The 27214-nt window shown below is 49.1% G+C and overlaps 2 protein-coding genes across 4 annotated transcripts in view; both read right to left on the bottom strand.

Moving 5' to 3' along the window:
- DOP1B (DOP1 leucine zipper like protein B) overlaps positions 1-4446 on the bottom strand; it is a 124318-nt gene extending 119872 nt beyond the window's left edge. For all 3 annotated transcript variants that reach the window (XR_004442160.1, XM_033232424.1, XM_033232425.1), the window contains exon 1: positions 4288-4446. The gene's annotated coding sequence lies outside the window, so the exon portion shown is untranslated. The remainder of the gene's footprint in view (positions 1-4287) is intronic.
- A 9761-nt stretch (positions 4447-14207) lies between these two features.
- CBR3 (carbonyl reductase 3) lies at positions 14208-26121 on the bottom strand. The gene is made up of 3 exons (XM_033232422.1): positions 25529-26121; positions 23141-23248; positions 14208-14699 (listed from the first exon to the last, which is right to left on the bottom strand). Exons 1-3 carry the CDS (start codon positions 25815-25817, stop codon positions 14263-14265), a joined length of 834 nt encoding a protein of 277 aa, XP_033088313.1. The 5' UTR covers positions 25818-26121; the 3' UTR covers positions 14208-14262.
- Positions 26122-27214: the final 1093 nt, after the last annotated feature.

Genomic DNA, 27214 nt, shown 5'->3' with positions numbered 1-27214 from the left:
CCACACTTGCCCCTTTCCAGTGCCTTTACACACAGTGCTCCAAGAATCCTCTTAAAACATAATGCATACAACTGCCATGTTTAAAATTGTTTCCATAAAGCTTCAAATAAGGCCGGGGGCAGTGGCTCACGCCAGTAATCCCAGCACTTCAGGAGGCTGAGGCGGGTGGATCACCTGATGTCAGGAGTTCGTGACCAGCCTGATCAACATGGAGAAACACTGTCTCCACTAAAACTACAAAAAATTAGCCAGGTGCGGTGGCACATGTCTGTGATCCCAGCTACTTGGGAGGCTGAGGCAGGAGAATCACTTGAACCTGGGAGGTGGAAGTTACAGTGAGCTGGGATTGCGGCACCACACTCCATCCTGGGCAACAGAGCGAGACGTTGTCTCAAAAAAAAAAAGAAAGAAAGCTCAAAACAGAACCAAACAACCCCTTTTCCAGCTTACAAGACTCTACCCACTTCTCACTGCACCCTCCAACCCCAGGACAAACCCATCCTGCCACAGAGCCTCTGCATTCATGCCTCTCTGCAAAAATATACTGCACCTTGCACACCCAGCCACAAAATAAGACCGTCTACTCATTCTTCCCGGGAAGGCCTGTCCCTTTTTCTGAAATAACTGCCTTCACACGTTTTGAAAATATTAAGGAAAAGATGGTAATGAGAGCTGGTAGTTTGTTCCTTTTGCCAAGTAAAGACTAAGAAGTTGATATATCCAAACAGTCCATACTATTTTTTTTCCAGAAAATTCACAGTTCTGAAACCCAGCATCTTTAAGCCACCGCAATACTCCAATGGGGCACAGTCTGTTCACTCTTCTAAGTGTCTAAACATGGGGGAAAGAAACATAAAGAAGACAAGGTCCCTACTCTCATCGTTCACAGCCTAATAAAAGTGGAAGTACATGGTCCCTACTCTCATTGTTCACAGCCTAATAAAAGTGGAAGTACCTAAATACATAATCCAGTTTAATGTGGCTCACATTAAAATACCTAAATACATAATCTCAGTTTAATGTGGCACACATAAGTGTCAGAGGGTGGAAAAAGTGACCTTGCTCTTTTTAACACACATAAGTGACAGAGGGTGGACAAAATGACAGAGTCTGATGATACCAAGAGGAAACTCAGCCACGGCAGAGGAGTCCCCAAAGTTGAGAAGTGTGGGCGGCTAGAGTTACCAGGAAGAGGACTGTGATAAGGTGTGTATTGACAATAAAGTGTGTATTTAGAAGGTGGGGTGGCAAGGGACGCCACTGCTCATGGCAAGGAGGGCATCAGCCAGGTAAGAGCAGGTAGCTGAAGCAGTTCAATGTTATGGTTGGCCATATGAAGAAAGTGCTATTTGGTGTAACTACCAGCACAGGTGAGATGTTTGGAAACTGTCATTCATGCAAGCTCCTTTATTTCAAAATATGGGGCATGTGGTATGCTACCAAGCAAGTCTTCTGGGTGAGCTTGGAAAATTCACCATTTTCCAAGAAAATGCATGCATTTCTTTTTTTTTTTTGAGACGGAGTCTCGCTCTGCCACCCAGGCTGGAGGGCAGTGGCCAGATCTCAGCTCACTACAAGCTCCGCCTCCTGGGTTCACGCCATTCTCCTGCCTCAGCCTCCCGAGTAGCTGGGACTACAGGCGCCCGCCACCTCACCCGGCTAGTTTTTTGTATTTTTTAGTAGAGACGGGGTTTCACAGTGTTAGCCAGGATGGTCTCGATCTCCTGACCTCGTGATCCGCCCGCCTCGGCCTCCCAAAGTGCTGGGATTACAGGCTTGAGCCACCGCGCCCGGCTCTTTTTTTTTTTTTTTGAGATGGGGTTTCCCTCTCGTTGCTCAGGCTGGAGTGCAATGGCACAATCTCAGCTCACCGCAACCTCCGCCTCCTGAGTACAAGCGATTCTCCTGCCTCAGCCTCCTAACTGGGATTACAGGCATGTGCCACCACGCCCAGCTAATTTTGTATTTTTAGTAGAGATGGGGTTTCTCCATGCTGGTCAGGCTGGTCTCCAACTCCCAACCTCAGGTGAACCTCCTGCCTCGGCCTCCCAAAGTACTGGGATTACAGGTGTGAGCCACTGTGCCCGGTCTCCTTTTTGTTTGTTTTTGTTGTTTGAGGTGGAGTCTCGCTCTTGTCACCCAGGATGGAGTAAAATGGTGTGATCTTGGCTCACTGCAACCTCTGCCTCTCAGGTTCAAGCGATTCTCCTGCCTCAGCCTCCCGAGTACTGGGATCACAGGCGCCCACCACAACGCCTGGCTAATTTTTTTAAAAATATTTTTGGTAGAGACGGGGTTTCATCATGTTGGCCAGGCTGGTCTCGAACTCCTGACCTAAGGTGATCCGCCCACCTCGGCCTCCCAAAGTGTTGGGATTACAGGCATGAGACACCGCACCTGGCCTTATGCATGCATTTCTTTTCTTCTTTTTTCTGTTACTGTTTTGTTTTTTTTTTTAGACAGAGTCTTGCTCTGTCGCCATGCTGGAGTGCAGTGGCGCCATCTTGGCTCACTGCAATCTCTGCATCCTAGGTTCAAGCAATTCTCCTGCCTCAGACTCCAGAGTAGCTGGAACTACTGGCATGCACCACCACGCCCGGCTAATTTTTGTATTTTTAGTAGAGACGCAGTTTCATCACGTTGGCCAGGATGGTCTTGATCTCCCGACCTTGTGATCCGCCCCCTTGACCTCCCAAAGTGCTGGGATTACAGGTGTGAGCCACCGCACCAGGCCGAATGCATTTCTTTGATGCAATACAGGAGTCCTGTGAGACGGGTATTAGGAAGTCAGGCCATTCGGAAAATTGCCCAGGTCACACACCCAGCAGCTGGCAGAACCAGATTCGAGCTCAGGAAAGTGAGATAGTACAGGGTCTCCAGTACATTATGCTAGTGATAAAATTATTGGTTCAGTCCTTAAATAGCTCTTTTGCCAATGATCTTGCAATCTATCCTAGATATGTCTCCTGGGAGAGATTGAACAGTTCAGTAAAACCGACAGTTATACAGCCTATAAATAACTAGACACACAAAGAAGTAATCACATAATAAGTGTATCTACTCACATACCGTAAAATCGAAAATGTCAGCAAGAAATCTCTCACTTTACCCATTTTTAATTTCATAGAAAATCAAATTCTGGGTTGAGCACTGTGGCTCATACCTGTAATCCACGCACTTCAAGAGGCCGAGGAGGAAGGATTGCTTGAGCCCAGGAGTTTGAGACCAGACTGGGCAACACAGTGAGACCTTCGTCTCAAAATAATAATAATATAGAAAAAGAAAACAAGTTCGAGAGAAAAACCAACTGCCAGATCCCAAAAAAGTTCACTGTAAATATGTTTATATGAAGGAACATTTCTGAGCTCGATGAAAATGAGGACACAGTGACCCTACCACATAAGCAAAAACATTTAGCAACAGATAACAGATATGTACTATTAGTAATAAAATTGATAACGATCCTTAGTCTACAGCACAGAAACACTCATCACCAATGGTCTTCACTCTGAGACACGCTGTTTTGAATTTGGTCTTTCAGAGGGGTAATCAAATTGTACTGGAAAAAATTTAAGCCACCTAGGTGATGGCAGGAGGCTTGTGGGGCGGGGGGGAAGGTCTTCCATCACCTTACCAAAAAAATCCTAGCAAAGTCTTCCCAATTGCGCGGCTGCAGTCGCGAGTGTAGGGCAACACCTGCGGGTAACAGTCCCCGCGAGCAGTCGGGAACCCTGCAGGGCGCAGGGGCCAGGATGGCGGAGCGTGCACTGCGGCCCGGATACCTTCTCCTGAGGACTGGCTGGAAGACTGGGGTCTTCCCCGACGAGGAAAGCCCTCAGTTCTCACAGGTCCGCGTCCCCAGCCTCCTCCCCAGCCACGACCGCACGAGCAAACAAAGGCTGAGCGTCTAGCTGTGGGCCCGCCCCGGGAGAGTGCGCGGGCCGCGATCCACCCCTGACCTGCACCTGCCGCCCGGCTCGGTGAGGGCGTGGCCGGCATCTCATCCTCCGCGCCAGGGTCAGGTAACCCGAGGGACCCCACCCAGTCTCCCTGCTGCCCTCCGGGTCTACGGCCCCGAGTTCCCCGCCCCCGCACTGCAGCAGCCAGCGCCATGGGCCCGAGCCGCGCGCCGGGAAGCCACCTGCACCCCGAGCCGCCCTACGGCGCCGCCCAAGCCCTCTGGACCCGGGGAAGGGCCCGCGGGGCGCCGGGGAGGAGACGCCCGCTCCTCCGGCTTCGCCCAGCGGCTGAGGACTGGACGCCGGGCAGGGCGCGGGCACGACTTACCCGCGGCAGTGGCCCTGTTGGCGGGCGCGCTCACGTGCGGCGCGGAGGAGCCCGCCGAGCTGCGGGAGAGAGACTGGGCAGGGGCTGCGGCGCGGCCGGGAGCCAGAACCACCGACAGAGCGCCGCGCCTGAGAACCAGCAGCGGCTGCTCTTCCCTACTGCGGGAGTCGGGGCGGAGCCTGGAGGCGGGGCCTTGGCGCTTGGGGCGGGGCTGGAAGGCGAGGCTGGAAGCCTGGAGGCGGGGTTAGGGGCGGAACCTGGAGGTGGGCCATAGGCGCGCGGGGGCGCGGTTTCCGCGGGCGGGGCGGAACTAGAAGACTGGGCCTGATCCATGGAGAAGGGATCAAGGGCGGGGCCTCGGCGGGCAGGGCTGGGTTGGAAGGCGTGGCCTGACTCATGAAGGCAGGATCAAGGGCGGTGCCTGGAGGCGGGCCATAACAACAGGGGCGGGACCTAGGCGGGCCGGGCTGGGCTGAAAGGCGAGGCTTGACTCAAGGAGGCGGGGCCTGAAGGAGGGCCATTGGTGTTAGGGCGGGGCTTCGGCTAGGGAGCAGGGCTTGGGGAGGGCCCCGGCGTGCTGGGGCCGTTCAGTCGCCGCAGCCGCGGAGTGAGGGCCGGGAGTCTTCCTTAGCTTCCCCGCCATAGGCGTCGTTTCGTAGCCGGGCTGCTCCGGGGAAGGCCTCGTACAGGTGGGTAGGGCGGCGTCCGCGCCTCACCTGGGGACCCCCGACACAACCGAGTGGAAGGGGACAATGGTCAGTGCCCGCCCAAGGTCGTCCGCGTGTGCATCGGCCCGCGGAGGTGCTTTGGAGTCATTCACAGAAACGGAGAAGCGGGGGCTCCTCGAAGGGTGCGCAGCACCTGGTTCACCCCATCTTTTCCCTCTGGACCACGTCCAAGCCCTCCACACACGCTTGGGGCGCAGAGGGCGCGGCGGGCTTGGGACCCCCGCTAAGTTGCCCCAGCCCGCACGGGGGCCTCAGGTTTCCGACCCTGGGTGACAGGAGAAGTGATATCATTTCTACCTGGACGGAGCTTGTCACGTGGGCTATGGCTCAGGAAGGAGACCTTGACGTCAACCTTAGAAAGCATTCATATCGCTAGACAATTCCAGCCCCTGCCTGCCGTCCTCTCGAGCGCTGGGACCTGGACGGTCCAGTCCGATCGCTTCAGGACTGGACGCACCTGCATGGTGCGTGGTAGGCAGTGCAAGCCCTGTCCCCACCCAGCTGCGGCTCCAGCCAACCCGAAGCGGGCCACTTGTGGATGAAGGCTGTCATTTTTGCAGTGGCGTGGCTCCTTTTGACCCCCGAGCGTCCTTTAGAAATGTTCAGACCAGGTCTGGAGTTCGTGAAGGCGAGGCAATAGTCAAAGAGTTTGGGAGGTGGGGGAGGTATGAGCACTTGGAAGTTGTTTAGGACACTTTGTGTCTATGCATGTTTCTAGGGAAGGGGTATATTATCAGATTCCAAAGTGGATCTGTCACTTCCCTGGAAACAGTAAGAATATTTTAATGGTTTGGGATGCTGGACCTGTGGCCCAGCCAGGCTGCTGATTCTGATTTTGTCTCCATTTGGCATATACCAAGTGCCCCAGATGTAAATCCTCTCATGGTCAATTTGAGGAATGCTCTTAAGATAGAAGCAGAGAGAAATGAAAAGATTGGGCCACAGTTAGCAGGAAAAAAAAATTAATTTCATGAAGATTGATTTCCTAATGAGAATATGATAAACTGGTTTTACAAAAGCAGCAAACCAAAACAGCAAAAAAAAAAAAAAAAAAAAAAAAAAGAAAAAGAAAAAGAAAGAAAAGAAAGAAAAGAAAAAGAAAAAATAGATGGCAAGCAGGTGAGTTTTTTTTTAAGGTTCTTCAAATCCTAGTCACACTCAACACTGCACTGAACAGAGATGAAAGAACTGCTTTACACTTAACATTAAAAAAAGAACCAGTCTATTTGTGCCAAAGCCACCATGCACATATAATTTGTACCTTATATTCATATACCACCTATCTGTAAAGGACTCGGGGTGTGTGTATGGGGGGTGGGGTTAATTTAATTTTGACAAATTCATTTGTAAATCATTTAAAAAACTCAATTTATAATTGGCAGTATACTGTCAATTACTGTATACTGTGTACAACATACTGATACTGACAGGATTGACAGTAAATGTATAACATTGAGATTTGAGTATTCTGGCCAGGTGCAGTGTCTCATGCCTGTAATCCCAGCACTTTGGGAGGCCAAGGTGGGCGGATGACCTGAGGTCGGGAGTTCAAGACCAGCCTGACCAACATGGAGAAACCCTGTCTCTTCTAAAAATACAAAATTAGCTGGATGTGGTGGCCCATGCCTGTAATCCCAGCTACTCAGGAGGCTGAGGCAGGAGAATAATTTGAACCCAGGAGGGGGAGGTTGCGGTGAGCCCCGAGATGGCGAGAAGGTGCCACTGCACTCCAGCCTGGGTAACAAGCAGAAACTCTGTTTCAAAAAAAAAGAAAAATGTATCACAGAAAAGCTGATATGGAAAGAACCACTGGCTTCCTCTGTTGTCTAAAAAAACACATTGTATTAGCCAGGCGTGGTGGCACGTGCCTGTACTCCCAGCTACTTGGGAGGCTGAGGCAGGAGAATCACTTGAAACCGGGAGTTGGAGGTTGCAGTGAGCCGAGATTGCATCACTGCACTCCATCCTGGGCAACAGAGGAAGACTCTGTCTCAGAAAACAACAAAAACAATATAAAACAAACAAAAAACACATTGTATGAGGTAATCCATTTAAAATATGCTGCATTTAAACCATATTTCATTTCTCTATGGAAAAGTTCACATATAGGCTAACTTGGGGATCTATTAATAATAACCATATGACTTACACTTGAAGCATAATCTAATTTACACTTAGATTTAATGTATCATCTCCCTTAGTTTTTACACCAAGAGAGTTACTACTCTCTAGACTCATCAGTGAAGCTGGACCTTCACTCATCAGTGAAGTCACTAGAGACCACAGGACTTTGTAGTCAGTCCTGGATATGATCCTAGCTTTAGCTCTGAGATCTTGGGCAAGTTAATGAACCTCTCCAAGCCTTTATTTCTTCATTTGAAAAATAACATTGATTCCTACCTTAAAGGATGCAGTGGTTTCAATGTGTCCCCTAAAGTCATGTATTAGAAACATAATCCCCAAGGCAACAGTGTTGCAAAGTGGAACCGTCAGGATCATGAGTGAAGACTCTGCCCTCATAAATGGATTAATACCTTTATCAGTGGAGTGGATTCCTGATAGAAGGATGAGTTTAGCTTGTACCTTGTGAGCATTCTCTTGCCCTTCTGCCTTCTGCCATGGTAGGGACACACCAACAGGCCCTTGCCAGATGCTAGTGCCATGCTTTTGCACTTCCCAGCCTCCAGAATTGTGAGAAATAAACTCACTTTTTTTTTTTTTTTTGAGACAAGTGACAGAGTCTCACTCTGTTGCTTAGGCTAGAGTGAAGTGGCATGATCATAGCTCACTGCAGCCATAAACTCCTGGGCACAAGTGATACTCCTACCTCAACTTCTCAAGTAGGTAGTACTAAAGGTGAGCATGATCACACCTGGTTAATTTTTATTTTTTGTAGAGATGGGGTCTCTCTATGTTGCCCAGGCTGGCCTTGAACTCCTGGCCTTAAGTGATCCTCCCACTTTGGCTTCCAAAAGTTATGGGATTATTGGCATGAGCTACTGTGCCAGGCAAATTTATTTTCTTTATAAATTACCTAGTTTGTGATATTCCATTATAGTAACACAAAATGAACTAAGGCAAAGGACTATAGTCAGAATTACCTAAAACCATGTTGGGAAAGCATTAAGCAGAACATAGGGTCTAATTTGCCATAGGTTCTCAATTCATGATTTTTTTCTCCTTTTGATTCCAAGCCCAGTTGTTTTTTTCCTACAGCATACAGTGGACCCCCAACATCTGAGACAGGCCTCAGTTAATTTAGAAAGTTTATTTTGCCAAGGTTGAGGATGGACAACCATGACACGGCCTCAGGAGGTTCTGACAACATGTGCCCAAGGTGGTTGGGGCACAGCTTGGTTTTATACATTTTAGGGAGACATGAGACATCAATCAATATGTGTAAGATGTACATTGGTTCAGTCCGGAAAGGTGGGACAACTCCAGGCAAAGGCGGGACAGCTGGAAGCATGGAGGGGGCTTCCAGGTCATAGGTAGGGAAGAGAAAAATGGTTGCATTCTTTTGAGTTTCTGATGAGCCTCTCAAAATGAAGCAATCAGATATGCATTTGTCTCAGTGAACAGAGAGGTGACTTTGAATAGAATGGAAGGCAGGTTTGCCCTAAGCAGTTCCCAGCTTAACTCTTCCCTTTAGCTTAGTGATTTTGGGGCCCCAAGATTTATTTTCCTTTCACAATACTATAAAACATGTTAATGCACTTCTATTGGTTAGGTTCCTTTTGATTGCAAGCAACAACTACCCAATTCAATGTAGCTTATGAAAAAGGAAAATATATTTTAAGGATACAAGGGTATCTTGGAACATCTCTGAGAGCTCAAGATTTCAGGAATGGGCCGGGCGCGGTGGCTCAAGCCTGTAATCCCAGCACTTTGGGAGGCCGAGACGGGCGGATCATGAGGTCAGGAGATCGAGACCATCCTGGCTAACACAGTGAAACCCCGTCTCTACTAAAAAATACAAAAAACTAGCCGGGCATGGTGGCGGGCGCCTGTAGTCCCAGCTACTCGGGAGGCTGAGGCAGGAGAATGGCGTAAACCCAGGAGGCGGAGCTTGCAATGAGCTGAGGTCCGGCCACCGCACTCCAGCCTGGGCGACACAGCGAGACTCCGTCTCAAAAAAAAAAAAAAAAAAAAGATTTCAGGAATGATCTAAGGGCAGGGAAGGGAGTTTCTCTTTGGGCCAATTCTTTTTTTCCCCCCCCAAGACAGAGTCTCACTTTGTCATCCAGGCTGGAGTGAACTGATACAAACACGGCTCACTGTAGCCTCCACCTCCCAGGCTCAAACAATCCTCCTGCCCCAACTCCCCAAGTAGCTGGGACTACAGGCATGTACCACCAAGCCTGGCTAAGTTTTGTATGTATGTTGTAGAGACAGGGTATCACCATGTTACCCAGGCTGGTCTCAAACTCATGAGCACAAGCCATCCACCTGCCTTGACTTCCCAAAGTGCTGCGATTGGAGGCAGGAGCCACCACACCTGGCTTCAACGCTCCTCTTGATGGTTGGCGTCCTTCTCTGGCAATGGCTGGCTCCCTCTGCTCCTTAGGCACATGAGGTGGGATACACAGTAACAGCTCTGATCCAATCCACTGGTTCTTTTTAGGGGAAAGATCTATAGCTGGAGCAGTCAACAGAAGCAAGGTCACCTTGTGGCTGCTGCCACTGCAAACGGGAAGGAAGCAGGGGGTGGAGGAGGGCAGAAGATCATATATTGGAAGAGGGTGCTGGGGAGACCATCCAATAAGGGCCAACGGCAGCCCTTCTCATGAGAATGAGAAATGTCATTCTGACCAGCAGTTGACAATTAAGGATCATCCAAGTGAGCTACATGCTTATCCAAAAAGGACTGGCTAGAGACAAAAGAGGAAGTGGGTTACACACTTATCCAAAAAGGATTAGTTAGAGACAAAAGAGGAAGAAGAAATAAAAGGGACCGGTTCATTTTCTCCTACACTTCCTGTCTGTGAGTTTGTCAGGCAGAGCCTGAAGTGCTCTGTGGTTCCTGGGCTATTGCCCGTCATTAGCAGGACTGGAGTTTGGCTGCAGAGGGAGATGAGAGTATAAAAGACACTCAGGAAGCTGATTGAAAGCCATTAAAATGTCTTTAGAGCCAGGAAGGGAGCCATTAAAATGTCTTAGGAGCTGTGACCTGGGAAGAATACTATAAGAGCATGTTGGATTTAATCAGTGACATACAAATAGGCTGAAGGATGTTTTTGTCGTTGTTTCCGGTTTTTTTGAGACAGGGTCTTGTCCTGTCACTCAGGCTGAAGTGCACTGGCACAATCATGGCTCACTGCAGCCTTGACCTCCCAGGTTCAAGTGATCCTCCCAACTTCAGCCTCTGAGTAGCTGGGACTACAGGTGTGCACCACCACGCCCGCCTAATCTTTTTTAAATTGTTGTAGAGAGGGGTCTCGCTATGTTGTCCAGGCTGGTCTCAAACTTCTGGGCTCAAGCAACCTGTCTGCCTTGGCCTTCCAAAATGCTGGGATTACAGGCATGAGCCACTCCATCTGGCCTGCACTCTCTTCTGGTCCATGTTTGTTACGGCTGGAGCTGAGCTTTCGCTCACCGTCCACCATTGCTGTTTGCCGTCCACCACTGCTGTTTGCCGCCATTGCAGACCCGCCGCTGACTTCCATCCCTCTGGATCCGGCAGGGTGTGCGCTGTGCTCCTGATCCAGCGAGGCGCCCATTGCCACTCCTGATTAGGCTAAAGGCTTCCCATTGTTCCTGCAGGGCTAAGTGGCCGGGTTCGTCCTAATTGAGCTGAACACTAGTCACTGGGTTCCACGGTTCTCTTCCATGACCCACGGCTTCTAGTAGAGCTATAACACTCACCGCATGGCCCAATATTCCATTCCTTGGAATCCGTGAGGCCAAGAACCCCAGGTCAGAGAACACGAGGCCATCATCTTGGGAGCTCTGGGAGCAAGGACCCACGGGTAACAGTATGACCATAGTGATTTGTTTTCTAAGACCACCAGAGCGGGCACAAAAGAACCAGCGAGTAGGCAAGTGTAGGAGCAAAACTGCAAGTTTATTTTGGTCACCTAAGGTGTGGGGAAGAGGTCTGTCGGCCTCCGGCAAAGAAGGCCGACAGAGTCCCCCGGTGGGGCTCTCGGACGGAGTTCCTGCAGTCCTGACATCCCGACAGGAGTGGAGGACTCACGAAGGCCGCGCGTGGCGTCCCTCCGGAGCGGCTTTTCTAGGAGTGGGAGGGCAATAGGCGGGGCACGGGCGTGTCAGGGGGCGTTCCATAGGTGCGACCAGGTAAATCTTGGTCTCTTCGGATTGACGTCACCTGGCGCATGCCCAGTTGGTCTGCACCTTCCCAGGCGCCGGCTGCATTTTCGCGCGCGCGGGAAAAGTTGGTGAAGAAGAACCCGGAAGTGCACCATCTTGCCTCCGTTCGTCCAAACACATAGCTCACTGCAGCCTTGAACTCCTGGGTTCAAGTGACCCTCCCACCTTAGCCTACCAAGTAGCTAGGACTACAGGTGTTTGTGTGCCAACATGCCTGGCTAATTTTTGTTTGTTTTGCTTGCAGACATGGAGGCCTGCTGTGTTGCCCAGGCTGGTTTCAAACGCCTGACCTCAGGTGATCCTCCTGCCTCAGCCTCCCAAAGTTCTGGGATCACAGACTTGAGTCACTGTGGCCAGCCAGAATTTAAATTCCACTGAATTTTTGTTGTTTGACCAACCATTCTTGCCAAAGCCTTGACACTCTTGCAAACCTTTGCAAGTACATTTCTTCTTTTTCAGAAGGCTCTTTGGTCTCCAAGTCTTTTTTCTACAGGGTGTAACCTGAAGCCAGGAGGCCTGTTGCAAAACCAATCCCATTTGAAAGCAGGGAATGTGAACTCACCTATTGTCATAAAGATTTTAAAAGAGGTGCTGTCTCACTCCTGTAATCACAGCATTTTGGAAGGCTGAGGCAGGCGGATCACCTGAGGTCATGAGTTCAAGACCAGCCTGGCCAACATGGCAAAACCCCATCTCTACTAAAAATACAAAAATTAGCCAGGCATGATGGTGCACACCTGTAATCCCAGCCACTCTACTCAGGAGGCTGAGGCAGGAGAACTGCTTGAACATGGGAGGTGGAGGTTGCAGTGAGCCAAGACGGCACCACTGCACTCCAGCCAGGCGACAGAGCGAGACTATCTGAAAAAAAAAATTATAAAAGAGGGTGGGTGCGGTGGCTCATGTCTGGAATCCCAGCATTTCGAGAGGCAAAGGAGTGAAGATTGCTTTAGTTCAGGAGTACAAGACCAGCCTGGGCAACATAGTGAGACCCTGTCTCTACCAAAAATTAAAAAATTATTTGGGCATGATAGCACATGCCTGTAGTCCCAGCTACTTAGGAGGCTGAGGTGGGGGGATCACTTGAAGGTTTAGTCATGGAAGTCTCTTGCCCTGGAGGTTGAGGCTGCAGTACCCATGATCATGCCACTGCACTCCAGCCTGGGCAACAAAGCAAGACCCTGTCTCAAAAAAAAAAAAAAAAAGGCTTAGGGAGCCACTGAAGAATCACTCTGGGCTGTAGTTCACAGGGAGTGTACACAGGTTAAGAAGAAGACATCTGCATGTGTTTCGGTAAAGAAGTAAAGAGACAAAGTTGCGGTGGCTGGGCAACCTTGCAAACATTCTGGGAAGGAATGCAGAATGCAAAACCCAGCTGAAAAATCTAGAAGAAATCATGTCCCAATTAAAGAAGATATTCCTTCTGAGTCCCTCAAGCTCTACTACTTCATAAGTATAAGAACCAGCCAGGTGTGGTGGCTCTTGCTTGTAATCCCAGCACTTTGGGAGACTGGGGTGGGCAGATCACTTGAGGCCAGGAGTTTGAGACCAGCCTGGCCAACATGGTGAAACCCCATCTTTACTAAAAATACAAAAAATTAGCCGGGTGTGGTGGCGGGTGCCTGTAGTCCCAGCTACTTGGGAGGCTGAGGTAGAAGAATTGCTTGAACCCAGAGGTGGAGGTTGCAGTGAGCTTGTGCCACTGCACTCCAGCATGGGCGACAGACTGAGACGCTGTCTCAAACAAACAAAAAGTATAAGAACCAATAAAAATATACTCAAATAAAACAGAATGAGATGCAAAGAAAGCTTGCAGAGCTAAGGAAATAGAGGACAAAGCATCACCCTTACAGAATCAAAAAACTAGAAACAGCAAGGAACAGCTGGAAAATGGCTCCATAGTTCTAAAACCGCTTGCTACGCCAGTGGTTCTAAGTGCAGTCCCGGGACCAGCAGTGTCTGCACCACCTGAGAACTTGTTAGAAGTGAAGTGAACTGGTGTGGTGAGGGGAACCAGCAATCTGTTTTAATCAGCCCTTCAGGTGGTTCTGATGCCCACCAAAATTTGAGACTATGTTCTTCTCCCACTCAGGCTAAAGAGTTGGGCATAGCAATGTTGTTCAGCTCCAGATTCTAGAACTAGACACCTTTCTCCCAGGGAGATTCTTATGAACATTCCTTTTCAAGAACAGAAAGAGGCTGGGTGTGATGGCTCATGCCTATAATCTCAGCACTTTGAGAGGCCGAGGCAGGCAGATCACCTGAGGTTAGGAGTTCGAGACCAGCCTGACCAACATGGAGAAACCCTGTCTCTACTAAAAATACAAAATTTGCCAGGTGTGGTGGCACATGCCTGTAATCCCAGCTGCTTAGGAGGCTGAGGCAGGAGAATCACTTGAACCTGGGAGGTGGAGGTTGCGGTGAGCCGAGATCATGTCATTGCACTCCAGCCTGGGCAACAAGAGTGAAACTCCATCTCAAAAACAAAAACAAAAACAAACAAAAACAAAGAAGAAGAAAAAATAAAAAAGGCCGGGTGCCGTGGCTCATGCCTTTAATCCCAGCACTTTGGGAGACCAGGGCAGGCAGATAAACCAAGGTCAGGAGTTCGAGACCAGCCTGGCCAACATGGTGAAATCCCGTCTCTATGAAAATTACAAAAATTAGCCAACCGTGATGGCGGACTCTTGGTAATCCCAGCTACTCAGAAGGCTGAAGCAAGAGAACAGCTTGAACCCGGGAGGCAGAGGTTGCAGTGAGCTGAGATCGCGCCACTGCACTCTAGACTGGGCAACAAGAGTGAGATTCCATCTTTAAAAAAAAAAAGAAAAAGAACAGAAAGAAAATCAAGCCACAACATCATTTCATTCATTCATTCCACCAACCTTTATTAAGCATCAAGCTCCGAAGCAGATGTTTACCAGTTTTGCACAACTTTGTCATGGACCAGCTGGCCTTGTGGCTCAGTGGCATCTGGAGGCAGGAGGGCCAAGTAGACAGGGGTGTCAGCCCCCTCCTCCACAGTCCTGATGCTGTATTTCCCATCCATGTCTGTCTGCACTGGTCCTGGGCAGCATGCATTCACCAGAATCCTGTCGGCTTTCCTCTTCTCATCCAGACGCCTGGCCAGAATCCTAGATAAGACTGTGACCCCCAACTTGGACACTCCATAAGGTGAGTTGGGCCAGCCTTCCCTCTCATGCACCTCATTTTTTGTGTCCTCCACAAACTTTTTCATGAGATCCACCAGGTCTCCCTCTGTGAGTGTCTCACTGCGGAACTTTTCCTGCAGATCTTCACTGCAGTTTTCAAAAGCCCTTAAACACTGTAAACTACTGATATTCACCACTCTCCCTGAAACAGAGTGATAAAAATATGAAAGCATATCACAGAGATACAACCATTGGTTGAATATACCAAACATATAATTGAGTCATTGTGCAGGGTTTTTTTTGTTTTTTTTTTTTGAGACAGAGTCTCGCTCTGTCGCCCAGGCTGGAATGCAGTGGTGTAATCTAGGCTCACTGCAAGCTCCGCCTCCCGGGTTCACCCCATTCTCCTGCCTTAGCCTCCTGGGTAGCTGGGACTACACGCGCCCGCCACCACGCCCAGCTAATTTTTTTGTATATTTAGCAGAGACGGGTTTCACTGTGTTAGCCAGGATGGTCTCGATCTCCTGACCTCGTGATCCACCCGCCTTGGCCTCCCAAAGTGCTGGAATTGCAGGCATGAGCCACTGCACCTGGCCTCTTTTGTTTTTTATTTTGTTTTGTTTTCAAGACAGAGTCTCGCCCTGTTGCCCAGGCTGCAGTGCAGTGGTGCCATCTTGGCCCACTAGAAACTCCGCCTCCCAGGTTCAAGCAATTCTCCTGTCTCAGTCTCCTGAGTAGCTGGGATTACAAGTGCACACCACCACACCTGGCTAATTTTTGTATTTTTAGTAGAGACAGGGTCTCATCATGTTGGCCAGGCTGGTCTTGAACTCCTGATCTCAAGTGATCTGCCTGCCTCAGCCTCCCAAAGTGCTGAGATTATAGGTGTGAGCCACCGTGCCTGGCCATTGTGCAGGTTTAATTGCTGATTAAAAACAAAAAAGTGGCTGAACGCTGTGGCTCATGCCAGTAATCCCGGCACTTTGGGAGGCCAAGAGGGGTGGATCACTGGAACCCAGGAGCTCAAGACCAGCCTGAGCAACATGGCAAAACTCTATCTCTACTAAAAATACAAAAATTAGCTGGGTGTGGTAGCGTGTGCCTGTGGTCTCAGCTACTTAGGAAGCTGAGGTAAGAGGATCACCTGAATCCAGGAAGTAGAGATTGCAGTGAGCCATGATCACACCACTACACTCCACTACACTCCAGCTTGGGTGACATGAATGAGACCCTTTCTCAAAAAGTAACAATCGAATTTTTTAAAAAATTTAAAATGTGACTATAGAAGGCATAAAATCTATGCACCCATGGGTTTTGATATTTTTTTGGCCCTATGCTCCCAAGGGGAAGAACACACCTCCATCGGTGAGAGGGGCTCCCTTTCTCAGGGATTCTCTGAGAGATGGGTGAGGTAGTAAATTTGTAGATTCCCCAGGCAGTTTTATTTTTACTCTTACTTAAATTTATTATTTATTTATTTATTTATTTTTAAGACACAGTCTTGCTCTATCAGTAGTAAATTTGTAGATTTCCCCAGGCAGTTTTATTTTTACTTTTATTTAAATTTATTTATTTATTTATTTATTTAATTTTTTTTTTTTGAGACGGAGTCTCACTCTGTCGCCCAGACTGGAGTGCAGTGGCCGGTTCTCAGCTCACTGCAAGCTCCGTCTCCCAGGTTTATGCCATTCTCCTGCCTCAGCCTCCCGAGTAGCTGGGACTACAGGCGCCCGCCACCTCGCCCAGCTAGTTTTTTGTATTTTTTAGTAGAGACGGGGTTTCACCGTGTTAGCCAGGATGGTCTCGATCTCATGACCTCGTGATCCGCCCGTCTTGGCCTCCCAAAGTGCTGGGATTACAGGCTTGAGCCACCGCGCCCGGCCGATTATTTATTTATTTTTAAGACACAGTCTTGCTCTATCACCCATGCTGGAGTGCAGTGGTGCAATCTTAGATCACTGCAACCTCTGACTCCCGGGTTCAAGCAATTCTCCTGCATCAGCCTCCCAAGTAGCTGGGATTACAGGTGCCTGCCACCACGCCCAGCTAATTTTTGTAATTTTAGTAGAGATGGGGTTTTGCCATGTTGGCCAGGCTGGTATTGAACTCCTGACCTGAAGTGATCTGCTCGCCTCGACCTCCCAAAGTGCTAGGATTATAGGTGTGAGCCACTGCACCCAGCCTAAAATTTTTTTATTTTGTTTTGTGAGACAGGGTCTCGTTCTGTCACCTAGGCTGGAGTGCAGTGGCACAATCTCGGCTCACTGCAACCTCCGCCTCCCAGGATCAAGTGATTCTCCTGTACCAGCCTCCCAAGTAGCTGGGACGACAGGTGTGCACCACCACACCTGGCTAATCTTTGTTTTTTTAGTAGAGATGAGGTTTCACCTGTTGGCCATAATGGGCTTGAACTCCTGACCTCAAGTGATCCGCCCGCCTTGGCCTCCCAAAGTGCTGGGATTACAGGTGTGAGCCACCGTGTGCCCAGCCCCCGGTAGTTTTAGAAAACCACTCCTCCCCAGCATACACACTCCAAGTACTTATAAACCTGCTTTCTGAGGGACAGTGCTCTCACCCTAAGGACTAACGCTCTCAATTTCCTAGGCACACCCAATTTCCTAGGACCGTGGGCAGCCACCCCAATTCCTTAGTGCCACAACCAGCAGCAGTAAGGAATCCCTGGGGATGACTCTGTCCTTCATTATGGACACTTCACATGTGGAATGGGCTGTTTTTCCATCCTAGTTTTTATGTCATTACTTTTTTTTTTTGAGACAGAATCTCACTCTGCCACCCAAGCTGGAGTGCAGTGGCAAGATCTCAGCTCCCTGTAGCCTCCACCTCCCATGCTCAAGTGATCCTTCTGCCTCAGCCCCACAAGTAGCTGGGACCACAGACACACACCACCACGCCTGACTAATTTTTGTATTTTTCGTGGAAACAGTTTCTCCATGTTGGCTGGGCTGGTCTCAAACTCCTGAGCTCAGGAGATCTGCCTGCCTCTGCCTTCCAAAGTGCTAGGATTACAGGTGTGAGCCACGGCATCCGGCCTGATTTCATTACTTTTTAGTCCCTATTTGATAATATTCATTAGATTGTGAATATTCATGTTGATCATAATTCACAGCTACTAAAGAGACAATCGTGCCCACAGAAACAAATATGCAGGCCAAACATTTTACAACAATTGGAAGTACTGATGGAAATCCAAAAACCAGTAAATATGTTAATTTACACGTTTCATCAGCATCAAACCCCACTAACTTTAGGGAGTTCTTTTCTTACATATTATTCCGAATGCATATTCTCTGTGTCCAGGATCTCTAGGGTTTTTTTTTTTTTTTTGAAATGGAGTTTTGCTTTGTCATTCAGGCTGAAGTGCAGTGGCACAATCTCGGCTCACTGCAACCTCCATCTCTCGAGTTTAAGCGATTCTCCTGCCTCAGCCTCCCAAGTAGCTGGGATTACAGGTGTGCGCCACCATGCCCAGCTAATTTTTTGTATTTTTAGTAGAGATGGAGTTTCACCATGTTGGCCAGGCTGGTCTCAAACTTCTGACCTCAGGTGATCTGCCTTCCTCAGCCTCCCAAAGTGCTAGGGTTGCAGGCGTGTGCCACCACACTGGCCAGATCTGTAGATTTTATTTCATTTTCTGATTGGCATTCCCCACAGGTTCCCATTGCAGGGGAGCTGCACATTCTTGTGGACCCCAATTCCACAAGAGAGACCCTCACTCTGTCCTTGGAAACTACCACCTCACTCATCCCCCCAGATACCTAGTACTATTCAGTATTTCTTTCCTTCCTTCTCTCTCTCACTTTCAAAGATGAAGTGAATGTATATATTTCTTTCCTGTTACAGAGAAGTTGCAAGAATAGTTCGATAAACACCCTATACCCTTCACCTAAGTTCACTAATTATTTTGCTATGTTTGCTTTTCCCTCTCTGTCCCTTTTTCTCTCCAAGTTGCTGATATCATAAACCTTCATCTTAAACACTTTAGTATTATATATGGTAACAAGGGCATTCCCCTACATTACTACAGTTGTGACCACATGCCAGGCATTTATCGTTATACGACACTATTATCTAAAATATAGCCCATATTCAAATGTGTCCAAATTGTTCCAGTAACGTTCTTTTATAGTTTTTGTTTCAATCCATGGTCCAAAGTAGGATCATGGATTGCATTTTTTTTTTTTTTTTGAGACAGAGTCTCGCTCTGTTGCCCAGGCTGGAGTGCAGTGGTGCAATCTCCGCTCACTGCAAGCTCCACCTCCCAGGTTCACGCCATTCTCCTGCCTCAGCTTCCCAAGTAGCTGCGACTACAGGCGCCCGCCATGATGCCCGGCTAATTTTTTGTATTTTTAGTAGAGATGGAGTTTCACCATGTTAACGAGGATAGTCTCAATCTCTTGACCTCGTGATCTGCCCACCTCGGCCTCCCAAAGTGCTGGGATTACAGGCGTGAGTCACCACGCCTAGCCCATGGATTGCATTTAATTGTCTCATCTCTTTCATATATTTTAATGTAGAGTAGTTTGCAATGACCTTTTTTTTTTTTTGAAGACTGTATTTCTCTCAAAGTGAATTCGTCTGATTTTCTCATGATGAGAGTCACATCAATATTTTGGCCAGGAATATACTACATCAGCGATGTTGTGTTCTTCACTGCTTTCTAAACAGCTTTGTTCTCAAAAACTTGGTGGCTACAAGGAATTAAATGTAAAAGGGAAAGGAAGAAAGAAAACACAGATCATAGAAGCTGTGCCTTGGAGGAAACAAATCCTCTGAAGAGGAGGAAGTGTCCTCTTTGATCTGAGGGCACACCTCTGGGAGAGAGGCCAGGGCTGACAGTCAGCTTCCTCAGCCGGGGGGTCACCCGTCCTGGGAAGGGCTGCACCCACAACACCCTCCACTGAGGTCCAGGTGGCGCCACCAGTCCCGAAACACCTGCCGCTTTACTCTAGAAACAGTAGGCAAGTTGCTCCCTCTAGTGGCTAAGTAGTTGCTTGGCCTATTTACTCAGAACCTTGAACAATTAAGCAAGTCAAATACAGATGGTCCCTCCCTTCTGATGGTTCCACTTAGGACTTACTGATTTCACTGATGGGTGAGGAAAGCGATATGCATTCTGCAGAATCTGTATTTGGAGCCCCCATACAACCATTCTGCATTTCACTTTCAGTACAGGTTCAATAAATTACAGAAGATACTCAACACTTTATGATAAAATAGGCTTTGTGTTAGATGACTTTGCTGGACTATAGGCTAACGTAAGCGTTCAAAGCACCTTAAAGCTACGCGAGGCTGATCTATGGTGTTTGGTAGGTCAGATGCGTTAAATGCATTTGTTTGTTTGTTTGTTTGAGAGAAGGTCTTGCTTTGTCACCCAGGCTAGAGTACCATGGCACAATCGTAGCTCACTGCAGCCTTAACCTCCAGGGCCCAAGCGATCCTCCCACCTCAGTCTCTCAAGAACCTGCAGCATGCCGCTATGCCCAGCTAACTTTTAATTTTCATTTTTTGTGTAGAGATGGGGTCTCCCTATGTTACTCAGGATTAAGTGCATTCTTATGATATTTTTCCTTCCTTCCTTCCTTCCCTCCCTCCCTCCTTTTTTTGATGGAGTGTGGTGCCGTTGCCCAGGCTGGAGTGCAGTGCCACGGTCTCGGCTCACTGCAAGCTGTGCCTCCCGGGTTCACGCCATTCTCCTGCCTCAGCCTCCCGAGTAGCTAGGACTACAGGAGCCCACCATCACGCCTGGCTAATTTTGTTTTGTATTTTTATTAGAGATGGGGTTTCACCATGTTGGCCAGGATGGACTTGATCTCCTGATCTCGTGATCCACCTGCCTTGGCCTCCCAAAGTGCTGGGATTACAGGTGTGAGCCACCGCACCTGGCTGCAAAAACTTCTTAACCTAAAAAGGTGAATGGTGAGAATTGCACTTATACTCTTGTACTTGCTCAGTTTCTTAGTGGGATGGCATTGTAGAAAGCCTGCAGGGAGAACTGCAGGTGCTCTGAGAGGGGATGGAGTTTTAAAGGTGTCTTTAATAGCTTGCAGCTCTCAAGTTCCCATCCAAAAATTTATCGGGAGAAAACTTCCCAACCCTGAGTAAAAGACGTCCCTACAATGGCTGCGTCCCTATGCAGCCACAAAAAAGATAAAAGCTTCCTGACCAAATCTGGAGAGAGCCCCAGACACAGGGAGTAAAGAAAGCCAAGTGGCGAACATTGTATGAAATGTTACCTTTTGTGTAAAAAGGAGAGTTTTTAAAATGTGTATTTATATTGGCTTAGATTTGCATTTAGAAACTCCATCCCCTTTCAAAGCACCTGCAGTTCCCCCTGCAGGCTTTCTACGATCTCATCCCACTAAGAAACTGATAGGATACAAATGCAACTCTCACCATTTACCTTCTTAGGTTAAGAATTTTTTTACGGCTGGGTGTGGTGGCTCAAGCTTGTAATCCCAGCATTTTGGGAGGCCAAGGAAGGTGGATAGCCTGAGGTCAGGAATTCGAGATCAACGTGGCCAACATGGTGAAACCCCATCTCTACTAAAAATACAAAAAAATTAGCTGGGTGTGGTGGTGCTCACCTGTAACCCCAGCTACTTAGGAGGCTGGGGCAGGAGAATTGCTTGCACCTGAGAGGCAGAGGGTGCAGTGAGCCGAGATTGTTCCACTGCACTCCAGCCTGGGCAACAGAGGGAGACTCTGTCTCAAGAGAAAAAAAACAAGTTTTTGCATCTAGAGATAATTTTGTTTGGTTGTTTTTTTTAAAAGTGACGAGGATCTTGCCGTGTTTTCCAGCCTGGTCTTAAACTCCTGGGCTCAAGTGATCTTCCTGCCTCAGCCTCCCAAAGTGCTGAGATTACAGGCATGAGCCACCACACTCGGCCAATAATCATTATTCAAAACGTTAAATTAAGAAAAGCACACTTCTGGCCAGGTGCAGTAGCACACGCCTGTAATCCCAGCACTTTGGGAGGCTGAGGCAGGTGGATCACTTTAGGTCAGGAGTTCAAGACCAGCCTGGCCAACATGGCAAAACCCTGTGTCTACTAAAAATATAAAAATTAGCTGGGCGTAGTGGCACATGCCTGTAGTCCCAGCTACTCAGGAGGCTAAGGCAGGAGAATCCCTTGAACCCAGAAGGTGGAGGTTGCAGTGAGCTGAAATCCTGCCACTGCACTCCAGCCTGGGCAACAGAGCAAGAGTCTGTCAAAAAAAACCAAAAAAAAGCACAATTTTAATAAGAACCACAGTTCTAAGAATCCACAGTTAACTTCTTGGGGAAGAAAATCCTCAAGGAAGCAAGCTTCTCTGTCCCCCAGCACAGCTGTCATTTCACACTTCAGATTCTTTGCTAATGGTTGTCTCCCCCGCTAGACTTTCAGCTCCACAAATGAGATGGTCCCTGTCTATAATGCTCACCATTGCACACCCAGAACCCAGCATAATGCCTGGAATATGGCAGGCACTCCAATATATGTAGGAAAAGTATAATAGTAACATTTATTAAATACCTGCAGGTATAGGCAAGACATTTCCTAATAAAGAAAATTTCTAGTCCAGGCACGGTGGCTCACACCTGTAATCCCAGCATTTTGGGAGGCAGAGGCGTGTGGATCACTTGAGGTTAGGAGTTTGAGACTAGCCTCGTCACACGGTGAAATCCCATTTCTACTAAAAATACAAAATGAGCTGGGCATGGTGGTGCACACCTGTAATCCCAGCTACTTGGGAGGCTGAGACAGGAGAATCCCTTGAGCTTGGGAGGTGGAGACTGCAGTGAGCCAAGATCGCGCCACTGTACTCTAGCCTGGATGACAGAGCGAGACTCTGTCTCCAAAAAAAAAAAAAAAGAATGAAAACTTCTTTTGGATTTTCTGAATCAACTTGAGAAAGTTTGGTACAAGAAGAAAGGAATATAGGAAAAGTCGTAATGCTAGAACAGATACCAAGGTCCAGAGATGAGCTAGATGTGGGCCCATCACCTTGGAGGGCTGGAGGACTCAGGAGATTGACCAGAGGCAAGAGGCCTTTGGGAACTCGCAACATTCTATCATTCTGGGATTGAGTTCATGACATGGATCCCAAAGCATTGTGATATGTCACACTTACCTTTGAAACTTAAAGCTAAGGCTGGGCGTAGTGGCTCATGCCTGTAATTCCACCACTTTGGGAGGCCAAGGTGGGTGGATCACCTGAAGGTCAGGAGTTTGAGACCAGCCTGGCCAACATGGTGAAACTGCATCTCTACTAAAAATATAAAAAATTAGCCGGGTGTGGTGGTGGTGGTGGGTGCCTGTAATCCCAGCTACTTGGGAGGCTGAGGCAGGAGGATTGCTTGAACCCAGGAGGTGGAGGTTGCAGTGAGCCAAGATCACACCATTGCACTATAGCCTGCACAAGAGCAAAATTTCTTCCCACCACCCACACCCCTGCAAAAAACAAAACCTAAAACGTTGGAGTGAGAAGCCAAACACTGGGAAAATGAAGCCATTTTCTATTTTTCCCCCTTCAGAGAAATAGCACCCCTGAGTGATTTCTGCAGGGCAGCCCTGCTCTGAGGAGCCTGTGGCCCACTTCTTACTGAGGGAAGCAACCTGACTGTCCACACACTGGGCTTACCATGAGGTTTCATTATCGGCAGTAACTCGTTGCACATGTTTCTAGTGGCAAAAAAATTTGTCTTCAGTGTCATCTCAGCTTTAATGTCAAAGGGCATTGGATCATCACCTTTCAGAAAGAGAAAGAAACAAAAAGAAAGTCATATTTTTCCCCCTGAAACTCACATGACAACGTGGATCCTAACTCCTAACAACTAAAGGGAAAAAAAGTTAATTTTAAAACAATTTTTAAAAACGAGGTCAGTGATTCTCAAACTTTAGTGTGCATCTGAATCACTTGTAGAGCCTGTTAAAACCCAGCTTTCTGGGCCTCACCATCAGAGTTTCTGATTGCAAAGGGCTGGAGTAGGACTCCAGAATTTACATTTCTTTTCTTTCTTTTTTCTTTTTCTTTCTTTTTTTTTTTTTTTTTTGAGATGGAATCTTACTCTGTCACCCAGGCTGGAGTGCAGTGGCACAATCTCGGCTCACTGCAACCTCCACCTCCGGAGTTCAAGCAATTCTCCTGCCTCAGCCTCTGGAGTAGCTAGGATTACAGGCATGTGCCACCACGCCTGGCTAATTTTTTAATTTTTTGCAGAGATGGGGTTTCGCCATGTTGGCCAGGCTGGTCCCCAACTCCTGACCTCAAGTGATCCACCCGCCTCGGCTTTCCAAAGTGCTGGGATTACAGGCGTTGAGCCTTCGTACCTGGCCTGAGTTTGCATTGCTAAGTTCCCAGATGATGTGATAGCTATTGGTCTCTAGCCACACCTTGAGAACACTTGGCTTTGACTGCCATTTCTCAAAGGTGCATAGGAGGGAGCTGGGGATTCTGCTGAAATGCAGATTTTTTTTTTTTTTGAGACAGAGTCTCGCTCTGTTGCCCAGGCTGGAGTGCAGGGGTGTGATCTCCTCTCAGTGCAACCTCTGCCTCCTGGGTTCAAGTGATTCTTGTGCCTGAGCCTCCCGAGTAGCTGAGATTACAGGAGTGAGCCACCATGCCCAGCTAATTTTTGTATTTTTAGTAGAGACGGCGTTTCACCATGTTTCCCAGGCTGGTCTTGAACTCCTGACCTCAGGTTATCTGCCTGCCTCAGCCTCCCAAAGTGCTGGGATTACAGGCGTGAGCCACCGGGTCCAGCGGAAATGCAGATTTTAATTCAGCAGGTGTGGCGCAAGGCGGGAGATTCTGCCTTGCCATGAGTGCCCAGGTTTGCAGCTGCTGCTGGTCCATTCCCTATACTTTGAAAGGCAAGGGGAAGTCTCTCCGCCTGTCGTCCAGGAAGCCGGGTATTTATCCGCCAATTTCTCAGCCCATGGCTGAGGGCTGCTTTAGGGAGCGTTAATCCCCACTCCTGCACCCCAGCTCCCAGAAAGCAGGCTAGCCGAGTTGCTGGTGCGGGTCAAAGAAAGTCTCAGGTCCCCATGTACAACAATGCGGAGTGCTTAGGGCCAAAGGGATGAGTGGAGACCTCTGCTCCCCATCCTTCATTTCACTCCCTCTTAGGCTTCCCCCCCCCACCACTAGGTTGGAGGTGAAGCCGGCCTGTTTATTTCTCCGTAGTAACTTTTTTTTTTTTTTTTTCCAGACGGAGTCTCGCTCTGTCGCCCATCCTGGAGTGAAGTGGCGCGATCTCGGCTCACTGTCTCCAAGGTTCAAGCGTTTCTCTTGCCTCGGCCTCCCAAAGTGCTCGGATTACAAGCATGAGCCACTGTGCCCGTCTTGTAATTTTCTTGAGTAGTAGTTAGAATAAGTAATCTCCTGATCCCCGCCCCTCTCCTTAAGGAAGATGCTTTTAAGACCGCACACACGTTTTATAACAAACATGAGCTCCCTGGGGGAGGGAACGAGAAGGCTCGCTTCCTTTTGGTCAGAGCCTATCAAAACTCTGCAGTACACAAGTTGTGGAGTCCACCAAGTGCAAGTGCGCGCTAATCCTGTTCTAGCGATTCATTTCCTTTCCCGAGCAAATGCCTCCGGGCATCTGTGAATGCGCCCTTTCAAGGAAAGCGAAAGCCCAAAGCGAGCGGAGACCCTTTCTTTGCAGAGAAAATGTTTCTTGCGTTGGAAGGAAAGCTGATGAACTCTAGCAGGGCGTTGCCGCCTCCCAGGAGGCCAGTTTTCCTGCACACAGCAGCGGCTGACAGTTCGGGGAGGGCCCCGTGCCGCGCACAGGCCCACACAGGCCGGCGGGCGGGGCGCGCTGTGTCTGTCGCCTGGGCCCGCCTGGGGCTCAGCGAATCACGGAAAGCGAAAACCTCCTCGCGGGAGGCGTAGGCTGAGCGCATCCCTAGGGGCCGGCACCACCCTCCTCGGTCACTCAAGTGGATGGGTGGGGAGCCTGCAGCTGGCCGCCCCGCACCCTCGGAGCGCTCCAGGGGGCCCCAACCCAAGCCCTGCACCTACTCTTGAAGGCGACTGCCGCGTTGTTGACCAGCACATTGAGCCCACCGTACTCCTTGCGCAGGAAGTCGCGCAGGGCGCGGATGCTCTGCAGGTCGTCGATGTCCAGTTGGTGGAAACGCGGGCTCAGTCCCTCCGCCTGCAGCTGCTGCACGGCCGCCTGACCCCGCGCCACGTCCCGCGCGGTGAGCACCACATCCCCCGAGAACAGCCGGCACAATTCGCGCGCGATGGCCAAGCCGATGCCCCTGTTGGCCCCGGTCACCAGCGCCACGCGGCTGCAGGACGACATGACTGACCGGGGCGCGCGGGACACCTGCGTGGAGGGCGGACCAGGCTTCGGACCACCTGGGGCGCGCCCCGAGGAGCCCAGCTAGTGTCAATGCCGCCGCGCAGACTAAGTTCTGGGATCCAGCGCTGCGAGTCTTAAAGAACAAGGCCCCGGCCTCGGTCCCTCCCCTCCGAGGAGGGGCCGTCTGTGCCTTCTGTTCCAACTCCCGGGCCCGCCCCCTGCCCACGCTGCGTCCTTCAGGATCCGGGCTCTGAGCCGCGGGGTGATCTGCGAGGTGTCTGAAGCCAAATCGAACCTTGATGGGTCAGTCGGGGGCTCCAGATTCATGGCAGCTGGACTGAAGAAATTATTTTGGGAAAACCCCAAAGTGAGAAAAACAAGTGCTGAGTAATTTTCTTGGGTGTGCGCCCATCATGCACTGCAAAATGCGAATGTTTGCCTTTTCCTAAGATGCAGTAACTTTACTTAGACACAGTAACTGCGTCTGTGGACATAGATCCCCTTGCTTGCTTAAAAGGAACTCAGGAGAGGGAACTAGATGCCCTGTGAACACACTTAGCAGGTGTGGACAGGCGACATCGCTCTGGGATTCCCAGTGAATGTGCCCCCAAGTGGGAGGGAATGTCCTTATTTAATCCTGACTTAACTCCTATGGGTGCTAAAAGTGTCTGCATTTAGGTTTGCCCAAGGAGGATATAGATCCATAGAGATCTGGATTGATCATATAGTCTCACAGTGAGATCTGTGTACCGGCAACGGAAGTTAAACTGAAACCAAATTCCCAAAGGTGTGTCAAGTGGTGGGCACAAAATTAGAGCCCCATCCATCGTCTTCAGTGTAAACTGAGTTGTTTGATCAGTGACTTTGAGATTTGGGGAGAACTGTGACATCATCACGACTCAGTCTTTTCCATGCAGAGCTGGCTAACCCGCCTGTGTCTCTGTTACTCTGACTCCACCTTCTCTCTCAAGTCCTTACTTGAGGTTCCGGAGGTGGGCCCCTGCTGTGATCTCCTACTGTGCTTCTCCCAGTATTTCCTTTTTTCTCTTAAAGATCATTTGGTCTGGACGCGGTGGCTCACACCTGTAATCCCAGCACTTTGGGAAGCTGAGGCGGGTGGATCACGAGATCAGGAGTTCAAGACCAGCCTGACCAACATGGTGAAACCCCATCTCTACTAAAAATACAAAAATTAGCTGGGTGTGGTGGCATGTACCTGTAATCCCATCTATTTAGGAGGCTGAGGCAGGAGAACTGCTTGAACCTGGGAAGCGGAGGTTGCAGTGAGCTGAGATCATGCCACTGCACTCCAACCTGTGCAACAGAGTGAGACGTGAGGCTCGTTCTCAAAAAAAAAGAAAACATTATTTGGAACCTTGTTTTAAGGATATGAGGCT

Source organism: Trachypithecus francoisi, unplaced genomic scaffold (assembly GCF_009764315.1).
Source record: "Trachypithecus francoisi isolate TF-2019V2 unplaced genomic scaffold, Tfra_2.0 Lachesis_group14, whole genome shotgun sequence".
Lineage (NCBI taxonomy): Eukaryota > Metazoa > Chordata > Mammalia > Primates > Cercopithecidae > Trachypithecus > Trachypithecus francoisi.
The sequence above is the reverse complement of the archived record's forward strand: the minus strand, read 5'-3'. Positions and strand labels throughout refer to the sequence as shown.